At 43.3% G+C, this 13,853-nt stretch overlaps 1 protein-coding gene across 1 annotated transcript; it reads left to right on the top strand.

Annotated features, from left to right (window-relative positions):
• The first annotated feature begins 2,648 nt into the window (after positions 1 to 2,648).
• On the top strand, positions 2,649 to 11,052 carry FASLG (Fas ligand). Its single transcript, XM_045814226.2, has 4 exons — positions 2,649 to 3,361; positions 3,956 to 4,001; positions 8,437 to 8,493; positions 9,747 to 11,052. The coding sequence occupies exons 1-4, from the start codon at positions 3,026 to 3,028 to the stop codon at positions 10,139 to 10,141; spliced, it is 834 nt and encodes a 277-aa protein (XP_045670182.1). The 5' UTR covers positions 2,649 to 3,025; the 3' UTR covers positions 10,142 to 11,052.
• The last annotated feature ends 2,801 nt before the right edge of the window (positions 11,053 to 13,853 follow it).

The raw sequence follows: 13,853 nt of genomic DNA, 5'->3' as shown, positions 1-13,853 counted from the left end.
TGTGTTCCCCTCCCCCCCAGCAATCACAGAGCTAAGATCTTATTTGAAAAGATCATTTCTGCTAATGAACAAGGTTCTGGTAGTACCCCAAACTACGACAAGTCCTTGTTATTGTCTGTTAGGGTGTTTATTTCTCCATGATTTAGCCAACATATGGTATTTGGTGGCCGCATCAAAGAGCAATGCTGGTGTTTAAAGACTGCTCTCTATCTCTATTTCTGTTCAGATTCTCCCCAGGATCCGAGGACCCTGGATGGGTTGGGGGCAGATAGTAAGATTCTGATTCCTCCTATCATGGATTAAATCAAGAAGCAGGGCAGAGGGAGGTGTGAAAGTATAGCATAATTCTTACTGAAAAATGCTAGAAGTTTCTGTGGGAGTTTGAGAGAGAAAAGCAGGGAGGATCTTAGCCTGAAACAGAGGGGTCCATCAGTCCATCAGTCCACTGGTGGAATCTCTGCGGATCCTGGTTGTTGGGCATTGACTTGCACTTTTTCCTGCAGCCTGTCTCTCCTCTGCACCTTCTTTTCTCTTCAGTGGAAGACTGTCCGGTATGTTAAGTTTACAGGTGGATTACGTGTAGGAAGATTTGCTGCATTTACAACGAGGACAACATTTGCTAAGGGCTTACTTTGAAGCTAGGGACTATTTTAAGTGTACCAAGTGCTTTGACTCATTTAGTTCTCACAACGCCCTACGAAATAAGTACTGTTCTGATCAGGCTCATTTTTATAGATGAGAAAACTGTGGCACCGAGGGACAATGGCCTGTCCAGTTCACACAGCTCATAAGCGGAAGAGCTGGGATTTGAACCCCAGGCAGTTTAACTCAAGAACCACAAACCCCTGAGCATCCTGCAACACTTTCTAGCCTCCCCATCCTCGACGTGGTGTGTCTTTTCACTCATTTGAATCTTTGCCACCTTCAGTAACATTTGTATAGTGTAAAAGAGATGACCCTATGCCACTTTTGTCAGAGTTATTTCAGGATACTTTCAAGGCTTTTTTGGTTGTATGTATGGTGGAATTCTTAAATTATACATTCTGATTCTCACTTATGGCCTTTAAACTACCCTTTTTCATAACTATGAGTAAAGCCATATGTGAGTTCAAAAGCACATTAACTCTGCCCACCTAGAAGAAGCGATAGTGAGAAGCTCATGCAGTCATTCTGGGCTCATCTGTCATGCTGTCTCATGAGTCCAGAGCGGGATGTGGGCAGAAGCGTCTGGAGAGGAGGCAGTGCCAGCTGCTGGAGCCTAACGGGAAGGAGCCCTGGGTGTCACGCTAGGGAATTTGGACGACTTCTGGTTTCAAACCTTTCAACACAAGGTTTTGGCGAGAAAGCGAGATCTCTTGAGTTTGCTTTTATCAGCGTGGTTCTTGCATCATTCTGCAGGGTGACTTGTGCTCGGGAAGGCTGGTGGGAGGGAGTGCTAATGTTAGGTGCCATTGTGCTATGGCAGGTGAGAGGTAATAAACGTCTGACCTAAGACAATAACAGGAAAAATAGAAATGGAGAGGGTGTGCTGATGTGAGAAACAGGTTCGGGGAAAATCAACAGGCCTGGGTTAAATGTTGCAGGAGAGAAAGAGAGAGGAGTTGAAGTCGTCACCAGAAAGACTGACGTCAAGTGAAACAGGTAGTATGGGAGGGGTGGGCCCGCAGAAGGTGGCAGGGAAGTAAATCTGGTGTTGCTTTGGCCCAGGTGGAGAGCCAGAATGGCAGCCGCAGAAATGCCACAGCACGATGTAAATGCTAATGAAATCAGAAAAGTGGAGCTCTCCGGTAAAATGGAAAACAGGGTTTTCTGCGTGGTTTACAGGGTTTATAGGGGAGCCTGATTGGGACTGCGGCCAAGCACTTGGGAGTTAAAGGCATATAAATAGTATTCGAAGCCACAGAAAAGGGTGAGGTCCGTCCAGATAGAGTTCCTGTCTTTAGTAAAAAGCAAACAAATAGGACAATCAGTTAAATTTGAACATCAGATAAACGACAATGGCTTGTCCAGTCGCTAAAACGACTTTTTAGCATATTCCACGTGATGTTTAGGACATGCTTATCCTAAAAATGATTTCTTTACGTGACATTCAAATTTAACTGGGTGCCATGTGTTACCCCTGACAGCCAGAACACAGGCTGCAAACAGAGGCCTGCAGGGACCAGGAAGGCCATTGCCCAGGGCGGCTGGTGTGTGAAGCACAGTGAAGGGTGGGCCAGCTGGGAGCAACGATGTCAGCTCCGGTGGACTGGGTTTGGCTGGCCTCTAGGGTGTCCAGTATTCTAATGTTTCAAAACATAATAAATGTATTTAATGTGGACTATCCCAATTTTAAAACGGGACAACAGAGAAGAGAAAAAACATAGTGAGGTCTATGGGTATGTCAGCCACTGGTTTGCAACCTCTGATTTAATCCGTAGAGAGAGGGTGGGGCAGATTTTTACCCCATAAATTACAGTGCTTTGCAGTGTTAGGGTAAACGGTACTTGGGTGTGGCGAGAGGATGGAGCAAGGGATTGACTCCCTCCTGCAAAAGGTAAGAGGTGGACTCCACTCCTGGCTCTGACTCCATAGTCTTGCCCCGCAGGGCCTGGACCCCCCCCCCCCCCCCCCGGGAGCTGGCCGCTGGACAAAGCCCACTGGGCTGAGCCCAGTGCTGCCCGCTCTCGCAGGGCCTGAGAAAGATAAGGCTATCCCACCAGCGGTTCAGGTAGCGCAGCGGCAACGGGGCCCTGCAGGCTTTCATCAGAAACTTGTGGGCGGAAACTTCCCGGGGTTTGCTCTGAGTCTCTTGTCTTGAGGCTTCTCAGCTTCAGATGCAAAGTGAGTGGGTGTCTCTTTGAGAAGCAGAAAGAGAGAAGGAAAGAGAGAACGAAAGAGAGGTGTTTCCCTTGGCCATGGAAACTCTATAAAGAAAGAGCCGGCTTTTCTTCTCTCGAGCAGTCAGAAAAACAGCGGCCCCGGCCCGGACACCTTGCAGGGGCCAGCCCGCTGAACCGGCTGCCAGCTCGCTGAACCAGCTGCCATGCAGCAGCCCTTGAACTACCCGTACCCCCAAATCTACTGGGTGGACAGCAGTGCCGGCTCTCCCTGGGCCCCTCCCGGCTCAGTCCTCCCGTGTCCGTCCTCTGTGCCGGGAAGGCCTGGGCCCAGGAGGCCACCGCCACCACCGCCACCAACACTACCGCCGCCACCACCGCTGGCTCCGCTGCCGCTGCCGCCTGTGAAGACGCGGAGGGACCACAACACAGGCGCGTGCCTCCTTGTGATGTTTTTCATGGTTCTGGTGGCCCTGGTTGGACTGGGGCTGGGCATGTTCCAGCTCTTTCACCTACAGAAGGAGCTGGCTGAACTCAGAGAGGTAAGCCAGCGTGTGCATTTGCTGTGCTATGGAGACCGGGTGTAGACAGCTCTGCTGCAGCGGAGGGCGAAGGGATACCGAAGCCCAAAGGGACCGTGGCCTCTTGCAAAGTATATTTTAGTCCTTTTTTCCTGTCTTCGAAGTGGATCATTCTAGTCGTTCTATTCCAGAGGCAGAGAAATGGAGGCTCAAATGAGTGAAAGGGGTATTTGCTCTCTTGTAAAGGATCAGGGCCCGAATAGGACTGGCAGTGACAATTCTTCCTTTCTCAGCTGGCCAGTCTGCCTGCTGAACCCCTACCTAGAGGTTAGTGATTCATGATGGAAAAGGAATTTGGAGTCTTGCTTAGGAGTGAATTTGTTTAAATGACCAAACTAAATTTCCTTGAAAATACTTAAAAATATCAGAACTCTTCCAAATCACAAAACTGAGGCACGGTGAGACACGATGGCATGGCCAGAGTCTGAGTTAGGAGAGGTTCTGAGGTGTGGAGATTCCCTTCTCAATTTTATTGGTTTATTTGACAACTTTGCCTCCTGTAGCTTAAAGATCTTCATATTTATTATGCATCATTTTTTCTCTCTCTTTTGCCAGTCCACCAGCCAAAGTCATATAGCATCATCTTTGGAGAAGCAAATAGGTGAGTCCTTTAATGCACGTATGTTGAGTTTCTAAAGACAGTCCTCATGGCTGAGCCATGTTGGCTGAAGGCGTTGAATTCCATCCCATTCTTGGACACATGTGTACTACAAAAGGAATCCAGGCTAGTTTGGAATCTTTGGTCATTTTGATTCCTCGAACTGCCCTAACATATCGAGTGAATGTAATCATTCAAAATCAGTATAACTGAGTACTGCACACAATTCAAATAATTTCCATTTGACTTTGGAAAGAGATGACACATATACAGCTTGTTCCAGGCCTGTCCCCTTCCTCAGGCATCCTGGTTTCCATGAACAGGGCAGTGGCTGTAACTCCCAGGGAGGTGGGGGGTGGAGGGGGCAGAGACAGATGTTTCTGGGAAAAGTCATCTCCTCTTTAAACTCTGTAAGAGATTACTGAAGAGTCAAGCTTTATTTAAAAAAAAATGTCTAGGATATATTTAAGCTTTTATTTATTTATTTATTTATTTATTTATTTATTTATTTATTGGGGGGCGGCAGAGGGAAAGGGAGAGAGAGAATCTTAAGCAGGCTCCACACCCAGCACAAAGCCTGATGCAGGGCTCCATCTCAAGACCCTGAGATCATGACCTGAGCTGAAATCAAGAATCTCATGCTTAACTGACTGAGACACCCAGGTGCCCCTTTAAGCTTTTAAAAAGTGGGCAATTAATCATCCACATTAAAGTTGTTCTTTTGCACTCACTGGCAGTCTTGGAGGGAAGACTTTGGCCATTTCTCAAGGGCTAGTCCAACTTTCCCCACAAAGGCAATAATGAGCTCCCTTCAATAATAAAAGAAAGTCCTTTGTATGAGATTCAGGACAAGGGAGAAGATGAAAATGTTGAACACTGACCTTGTGTGACGTTTTGGGACACAGTTTGGAAACTGTGGGCAGGTAGATTTAAGATGCTCTGGTTCATTCAACTAAGATTCATTGAACTTCAAATTTGGTAAGAGTTGGAAGGGAGCTTGGAGCAAATCTGGTCCAGTCATCTCACTTCTCGGAAGAGAAACAGAATACCAGATAGATTAGGGGATATGCCCCAAATGGCTGGTGTGGAACTGGGGCTAGAAGGAACACAGGCTTCCGGTGCTTTGTCACCTACAGGGCTTTCCAGCATATAGACTGGTGCCCTATGCCCTATGGTCACCCTACTGCTCCAGAATGTAAGCTCTGGAGGAACCATCCCTTGGAAGGTCTGGTCTCTAGTTCTAGGTCCAAGTCCCTAAATGTTAGAAAGTCCAGATATATTCAAGCAGAGTAGAAATATTTGTTAGAAAAATAAAACCTTTGGAGGATTTCTAAAATAAAATAGCTTTGAAAATCAGTGGAATGTGGCTGGTGAAACAGGTCCCTAATTACTCATCTTTCACCCGCTCTCTGGGATCATTTTAGTGATTAAAAGTCAAGTGAATAGATGAGTCAGGTCCACCTCTTCCAGTAAACAAGTACTTTCTTATCAACCCAGATGGACCAGATCTTGGTGAATTTCCCCATGGAGAAGAAAGTAGCAACTTTATTAATAGGAAAATAGATGCAAATTAAAACAAAGGGATATCCATTTTCATTCATCCCATTGGTAAAGATGAAAAAAAAACCAGATTGGCAAAAATGTGAGAGAAAATTTTTGCTTAAACATTAATTGACAGCCAAGGAACATGTAAATTGCTATACCTTTTCTGAAGACCAGTTGGAAAATGTACCAAAGGATTAAAAGTGTTAATTTACTGGGGCGCCTGGGTGGCTCAGTCAGTTAAGCAACTGCCTTTGCCTCGGGTCATGATTCCAGGGTGCTGGAATCGAGCCCCATATCGAGCCCCGCATCAGGCTCTCTGCTCCGAGGGGAGCCTGCAGAACATGCTTCTTTCTCTCCCTCTGCCTGTCTCTCCCCCTGCTTGTGCTCACACACTCTCTCTCTCTGTCAAATAAATAAATAAATAAATAAAAATTTTAAAACAAAAAGTGTTAATTGACCATGTACTCTCATCACTAAGAATTTATCTTAATAAGGTAATGAGACATAGACCCAAAAACTCAGAAATAAGGGTGTTCATCATTTCCTTATAAGGCTATCTATAATAAAGTCAGAAGAAACTTAAATGCCTCTTAACAAGAGATTAAATACATCATGGTATATTCAGAGGGCATCATATGCAGCAAATGAAATCCATATAATTACATTTAAGGCCATGGAGATTGTGTGTTCTACATTGTTAGATAAAAAAGACAAGTTATAAAACAGTAGGCTTAGTTTAAATTGACTATATAAGTGCACATGCATATTTTTATGTTCTCAGTAAAGAATTAGAAGGATTTATAGTTCAACAAATTAACAACGATTTTCTCTGGCATACATGCCAGAAAAACTATTATAGATTATTTAAACGTATTTATTTGCTCCTTTTTCATTTTCCATTTTTCCACAGTTAACTCATTAAGTCTTTAATTCATTCACAAATGTTTTTGGAGTGCTTCTTATGTGCCAGTGCTGGGTGTTGGTGATGAATGAGAGCAAGAGAGACAAGGGTCCTGCCCTTAGGGAGCTTAAGCACGCAGGAAAGGGTAAACAAAAGCAAGCAAGCAGACAATATAATTTCAAATTTTACTAAGTGCAATGTAACATAGAGTGGTCTGGAAAGTCCCCTCTAAGGAGGTGTTGTGCGCATGCCTGTGTGTGGGGTGGTGTGGGAGGATAGGGGAGAGCATTCCAGCAGTGAGAACGGCATGTGCAAAGGCCCCGGGGGCAGAAAACAGTCATCACTGAAGTATAGGATCTATTTCCATTTTATTTCAGCACTTATCCAGCAGATATTTTTACTGAGGACCCTCAATGAGAATCACACTGTGCAAAGCTCTGTGAGGGATAGAAAGATACGCAAACTGTGGTTCTCTGTTCCATTTCCTGTCAGTACATGGCTGAATGCCAGACTAATTGCACAGATGGTTTGTGGTATAGGAATGTAGAGGAGACTCAGTTTTGCCTTTCCTGTTCGCTAACACCTCATTCATGGTGGGTGGTCTCGGGTGGCTAGAGAGGTCATGATTGTTCAGGTCATGTTCTCAGCTGGTCGGGGCAATGTCACTCCACATGTGGGTTTTACAGGCTAATCGCTATGACCTTGATGTGGATGAGGGCCTTTCTATGAATCTTTCTTAAACATCTAAGTTGAATTTATTAGCTAAGTGATGGCTCTCTTTAGTTAAAATATTTGAAGTCAGAGAAATAATTCTACTTTTGCAACTGTTGTCTATTTTAACTCTTTCAATTTCCCAAATATTTACTGGTCACATGCCCTGAGTTAGAAACTGAACTAAGTACTCCGTTGGATTAAACATATAGTAGGAAATTTGCATTTATTTGGGGGGAATAAGACAAGTTATACAGTTACCACAGAAATGGGGAGTCAGAACCGACAAAAGAGGGAAAGACAAAGTGATTCTAGGTTTCAAAGGAGGGAAAAACTGTACTGGATTAAAAACACCTGAGAGAATTTCCCCAAGAAAGAGGTATTGCGGGTGGTATTTAGAGGATGATAGGAGTTTACCACAAAGATCTGTTTGGAGGGCATTCTGAGCAGACGAACAGCAGGAGCAAAGGCACAGGGGCTGGAAGCTGGTTGTGTTCAGGTTACATCAGAACTCGTGCAGCCTTGGCCGACGTGAGCAAGCAGAGGAAGTGAGGCTGGACAGACAGGCAGAGATCATGTGGCTGGGGAAAATTTTACACAGTTATACGTTCAATGGGGAGCTACTCAAGGCATTTGAGATCTAAGGATGATTAATTTGGGCAGGTGGTCAAATGCCACTGGGGGGAAGACCTAGTGGCCAGGGGGTGAAATCATAGTCTTTGGCCTCTGTCCTGTGGAGTCCTCAAGGCTGCAGGACAAGTAAAAAAACAAATCCTAATTTGGAACCAGGAGACTTGAGTGTCCCTCCTCTTCTGACACCGAGTAGCTGGGTCTTCCTGGACAAAGCACCCACCTTTTAAGTTCATTTAGCTGTCTATAAGGTGGGACAATAATCTCTATCTCAAAGGACTGTGGCAAGTTCAAATGCAGTAACTGATATGATAGCTCTTTATCAATCAACCTTTTTATTGTTTCTTTGTGACATAATTTGTGCATATGTCTATCTCAATTTGGTTTATTTTTTAACCTCTTTTTTCTGAAGTACAGGTTGCTGGGAGTTCTATAGTTTGGACTTGAATGATTAGTATATGTTACACTATATTATTTTATATGTAATAACATATATAGTATATGTTAAACTATATTAGACTATAGTATGTGTTAGACTGTATCATTTATGTTTTTAAAAAATCACTTTTATTTAAATGATCAGTTGAGTCCCAACAAAAGAATAGTTGGTATCTCATTTTTACATGTATCTTTCGTCTCTCTATGATACAGGTCAACCCAACCCACCCTCTGAAAAAAGGGAGCTGAGAAAAGTGGCCCATTTAACAGGTCTGTATCTGAAGGATACATGGGGCTTGGAAAAGCCTTTGACAGAAAGAGTGGCTGGTTGGGTACTGTGCTTGGAGGGAGTTGCTACTTTCTGGTGACAGCATTTGACACCCAAGAATAGTCCCATCTTTCTAGTGAAGTCAGCCTCGCACCCATACTGAACCCCTGCAATTGTCTAGGCCATGCTCTGAACTGGCAAAATGGAGCTGGTTATAACATGACCCCTGCTCATTAGGAGGTCACTCTTTTCAATCATTCCAAAGACCCTTAGGGGATTTGGGGCATGCGTTCAAAAGGTGAGATCTGGGAAGGGATGGAGGGATCAATTATTTTAGTCAGTGCTTTTCTGGTTTTCTGGAAGAGCTTCACTCTGCTTTGTGCAAGAGTAGAAGTAGGAGTGAGAGGAAAGGCCCGGTCCTGGCATTGGTGGACTTCCTGCGTGTGGTCATGTAGTGAAGTGAAGTGATTTGAGAGCAATGTGGTGTGGGCATTCCCAGAGCACAATCCATGAATATCCGAAAAGTGGATAAGTATCACAGAAAGTAGTATGCCACTGCCCCTGGAATTATTTAGGCAGAGGCTGTAGAATGATCCAGTTTGGATCACCAGATATTTATTGAACACGTGTTGTATGCCGAGCCTTGGGGGCATGTAGATTAATAACACGTGGTTCCTGCCTTCAAGGAACTTAAAATCTAATAAGGAAATACAGGTACATAAGTGATAATTTCAGTAGTGGAGAGCGTTCTCTGCTTAAGGTATGAATATACTGCTGTGTGGACATAAAAGAAAGGGGATTTTAGCCCAAAGTGGGGGTACTGAGGACTCCTTAGCATAGGTGAGGAGTTGGAACAGATGATCCCTAAGGGTTCTTCCCAACTTTAGAATTTCCTTAGGTTTGGCTTTTTTCCTCATGGAGACACCTCAAAACCTAGAAGTTTTGGTGTTAGTTCTGAAGATCATAGAATCTCTGTTCCAGAGAACTAAAATAATCTCAGTAATGTCTCATTGTAATTGATTAGGATATATGTTATTGTCCCAGTCATGTAGATGATAAAATTGAGGCAAGCAATTTGATAGAGGTCTCTCAGGAATTCAGTGAGGGATCGAGTCTGACCCACTAGCCAGGTCTGTATGGGTTATGTCATTTTGGTCATTTCCTCAAGGAAAGGCCCACAGTTTTGCCTTGGAAACTTCATTTGTTAGGTACATGAGCACTCCCGGCTGAAAACTCCTCTCTGATTTGATTTCAGGCAAGTCCAACTCAAGATCCATCCCTCTGGAATGGGAAGACACGTATGGAATTGCCCTTGTCTCTGGGGTGAAGTATAAGAAGGGTGGCCTTGTGATCAATGATACTGGGTTGTACTTTGTGTATTCCAAAGTGTACTTCAGGGGTCAGTCCTGCAACAACCAGCCCCTGAACCACAAGGTCTATATGAGGAACTCTAAGTATCCCCAGGACCTGGTGCTGATGGAGGGGAAGATAATGAACTACTGCACTACTGGCCAGATGTGGGCCCGCAGCAGCTACCTGGGAGCGGTATTCAATCTCACCAGTGCTGACCATTTATATGTCAATGTATCTGAACTGTCTCTGGTCAGTTTTGAGGAATCTAAGACATTTTTTGGCTTATATAAGCTCTAAGAAAAGCACTTTGGGATTCTCTCCATGTGGTTCCTTGTTACAGGCACTGAAGATATGGTCTTGAATGAGAGTCTTCTTAAGCCCACTTAAGGTCAAGTGAGAAGACATGAGCCAAGAGTATCTTGAGACCACAGGGTCCAGCAGGTCTACAGTTCCTCATCTCATGAGCCAGACAGGAGGGGGAGTATGACTGAAGAACACGAGACTCCGCGCTGCCATGCGAAGATGCAGAGGCAGGAAGAAGCAGCTACCAGACTGTCCTACACTCATTTAAAATGTCCAAGAGCATTTTGGCACATTGAAAAGGACACCTGTTAACTCACCTCTTGGGGTGGGTCTACTATCTACCTCAGGGGAGGCTGCCTTTCAGATATATGGACGTGACATGAGTGTATAACGGATGGAAAGAGAGGACTCGGCTTGCATGATAAGCTAAAGAGACCAAAAGACCAGTGTCCCATTGGGAGCATCTTTACTTCTAAAGGCACAGCCTGAGCCACCAGGTGATGCTAACAAAGAAACAAGGGGGATCTTTTGGGAAGTTGCTCCTTTCCCCACACAGCATGTATATTTCCAGTGCAATTTTAGGGGTGTGTGTGTGTGTGTCTGTGTGTGTCTGTGTGTGTCTGTGTGTCTGTGTGTGCATCTGCACTCACATGCATGTGACTGGAAGAGTTACATAAGAAGAGACAATGTGGAGATTGTGAAGGATGTGTTTGGAAAACATGGGTTGCATTTAGTGGTAGATCTTGAATACTTCTTGGCAACTGACTCAGTTGTCCTCAAAATAGTCCTCAAGACTCTTTGATTGTCAGCTGTTGATGTTGTTTTCCTATAATATAATCAGTATTTATATACACTTTGCATATTTTAATAAAAAGAATACTTGTAATAAAAATTATATTTTAGAATACAGGTCAACATTATGAATGTACTTTTTGGAAATTACTAAAATTTTTTTCCCTCCTTATTTCTTTCCTCCATGGCTTCTTCACTCCTTTTGCCTTAAGACCACGTTAAGAAGAACTCACTGGAGTGGGAACTGTGAAGCAAATCTATCATTGCCAGACAGCCCTCTCCCCAAGTCTCTTTCCATTATCCAGAGTTTTTATTACCTATATTATTGCCAATGTTAAGCTCACCCAACTTTCAACAGAGTTGATGATAACTTCACCCACACTCCTGCTGGAGCAGAGCCATAGCATAGTGGAAAGGGCACAGACTTTGGACTGAAAAACTTGAACTTGAATCTTTGTGCCTTTACTTTCTAAATGCAATCACTGGGTGAGTCACTTGACTTCTCTTGGACGAAAGTGACTAATATGTATATAAAGTATCTGGTACATGGCATCTATCTAAAAAATGGCATCTATCATTTTAATAAGCAATATGAGAGGCACTTCATGCTCCAGAAGAAGCCACTGACCTGAGGTATCCATCTAAATACCCGGTTTCTTAGATTCTCCTGTTCTTCAGTCACAATGACCTTTTCCTGTTTTTTTCAACTACTCACTACCACAGCCCTTCCCCCCACTTTGTCTTTGTTAAAAATTATGGCATTTCCTTTACAATTTGATTTCAGACATCCTATTGTCACATCATCTCCTATTATTCCAGCTCAATTGCTCCAACATTTTTTTCTCCCAAATTGTGTCTATTTTTACCACATTGAGACCTCTGATAAACTCTAGCATTTCCTTACGTAGCCATCAGCTCCTTCTTTATCTTCATTCCTCTCTCTGACAAACTTAGCATCTACCCTCTGTCATTACAATCAGTATTTTGGAAAATTTCTCAATTCCAGCATATTCTGTGTCCTTCACTGTTTTCCCCTTGCAAAAATCCCATTTCCTTTAAGCTGACATCCTACAAGCTGGATGTTGCTAGAGAAAAATTACCCAAACAGACAGGCTGGTTTCAGTTTGTTTTTATCTATCATCTACTTAAATCAATTACTCTTTATCACTGATTTATTTCTATCTTTTGGTTGATTTGAATACATAATACATGTACATAGTACAAATTTTAAAAGGCATGCAAAAATATAGGAGGACAGTAAGTCCTCTTTTCACTCTGTCCCATGGCCCCATTTCTGCTCACAGAGACTATCACTGTCTCCTTATGTAGCTTTCCAGAGATGGTCTATATGTATGACATCAATTTACATGTGGGTTTCCCAACGTTGGTTCTATTGACATTCTGAGCTGGATAATTCTTTGTTGTGGAGGCTGTCCTGTGCGCTGTAGTGTGTTTAGCAGTATCTCTGCCTTCTAGCCACTAGGTGCTAGTTGCATTGTTCCCTCCTCCTGTGTGATAACCAAGAGTATCTCTAGGCATTGCCAGATGTGCCCAGGCTGGGGATGGCAAGACAAAAATCAGCCCTACTTGAGAAACCTTGCTTCACATTAGTGATCACAGATCTCAAATGGACATTCAACCCTGCCTAGCACTTTTTCTTCAGTTCCCTGCCAACCATGTTTTTCCACTGTTTGAGACAGTGACGTCATATCTTTTCCTCTTGCAAACCCACCATATCCCCTCCTCCCACTATGGAACCTCACTTACGCCACCAGAACACAAATCTACCCACATCTGCATGATGTCTTTCTTTTATCCTTCTAGTGGAGGAAGACAACCATCTCTTCATTTGTGCACTAGATCCATTTCTATTCCCTTACTTTGCCTCTTTAAAATTGTTCTTCTCTCTTCTGGATCCTCAAACCATCTCTGTCTATGAAATGATTTCCATCAGCATGGACATATGTTCAAATATCCTTTTTCAATAAAAGACAACTCAGCCCAAACCAAAAAAATCCCGAACCTTTCTTTACCTTTCCTTTTCTCCAGTGATAGCTGTATTTCTCATTTTCCTGGTAGAGACAAACATCTGAGACGGTCGTCTCCATACACATGGGCTCCATTTCCTTTGCCAGGAATGGTCTTCTTCAGAATCCCCATATGGCTGGCTTCTTCCTATCTTTCAGACCTTAGTTTAAATGTCACCTCCTCAGATCATTTTTGGAGCCTCCTCTCTTTCTCATTATTTTATTTCTCTTTAATTCCTTCTTAGTAACTAGCATAACTTGTGGTTATATTATTTATTTGACCACCTAAAAGTATCTGTTTTTCCACTAAAATAAAAGTTCCTCAAACAAGACCTTTTCTGCTTTGTTTACTACTGTATTCTCATCACCAAATCCCGTGCTTGGCATGTATTAGGAGCTCAATAAATATCTGTTGACTGGATAACCTTAATTATAAAACAAATGTTTCTCAGTTTGGGGTATGTGTGTATGTTTCTCAGAGTAGTGAATATATTCACCACTAGTCGTAGTACTGCCTCATGAATGCATGTGAGTGTTTATCCAGCTTTGAGTAGATTATCTAATGGGAATTTGAGGCTACAGATGGAAAAAAAAACTGTGCATCCTAATTCTTAGCACTGGAAAACAAGAAAAATCTATCTGGTGTCTGGCATTACCAGGAGTTATTCAGGATATTGTTGAGGGAAACTGCTGGGTAACTAGAGCTGAACTTGTCACTTAGAAGATATCCGATAAATATTTGTTGAATAAATTAATTAACAAAACCAAAGGTCCAGGCTGGAGTGTGTCACCTGCTCTCTTTAAAACTCTTCTGTTGATTCACCTGCTTCCTGACCAGGTAGCTCATAGAGAAAGTCAGGGAGGTATTCACCCTTCTTTTGGCTGCT

This window comes from Ursus americanus, chromosome 2 (genome assembly GCF_024610735.1).
Source record: "Ursus americanus isolate L20-20 chromosome 2, mUrsAme1.1.p, whole genome shotgun sequence".
Taxonomy (NCBI): Eukaryota; Metazoa; Chordata; class Mammalia; order Carnivora; family Ursidae; genus Ursus; species Ursus americanus.
Note: the sequence above shows the minus strand (reverse complement) of the source record. Positions and strands in the feature narration are given on the sequence as shown.

Coding starts and splice junctions, on each gene's coding strand:
- FASLG (XM_045814226.2), top strand. CDS start 3,026: ATGCAGCAGCCCTTGAACTACCCGTACCCCCAAATCTACTGGGTGGAC. Junction 4,002..8,436: donor ATCTTTGGAGAAGCAAATAG/GTGAGTCCTTTA, acceptor TCTATGATACAG/GTCAACCCAACCCACCCTCT. Junction 8,494..9,746: donor AAAAGTGGCCCATTTAACAG/GTCTGTATCTGA, acceptor ATTTGATTTCAG/GCAAGTCCAACTCAAGATCC.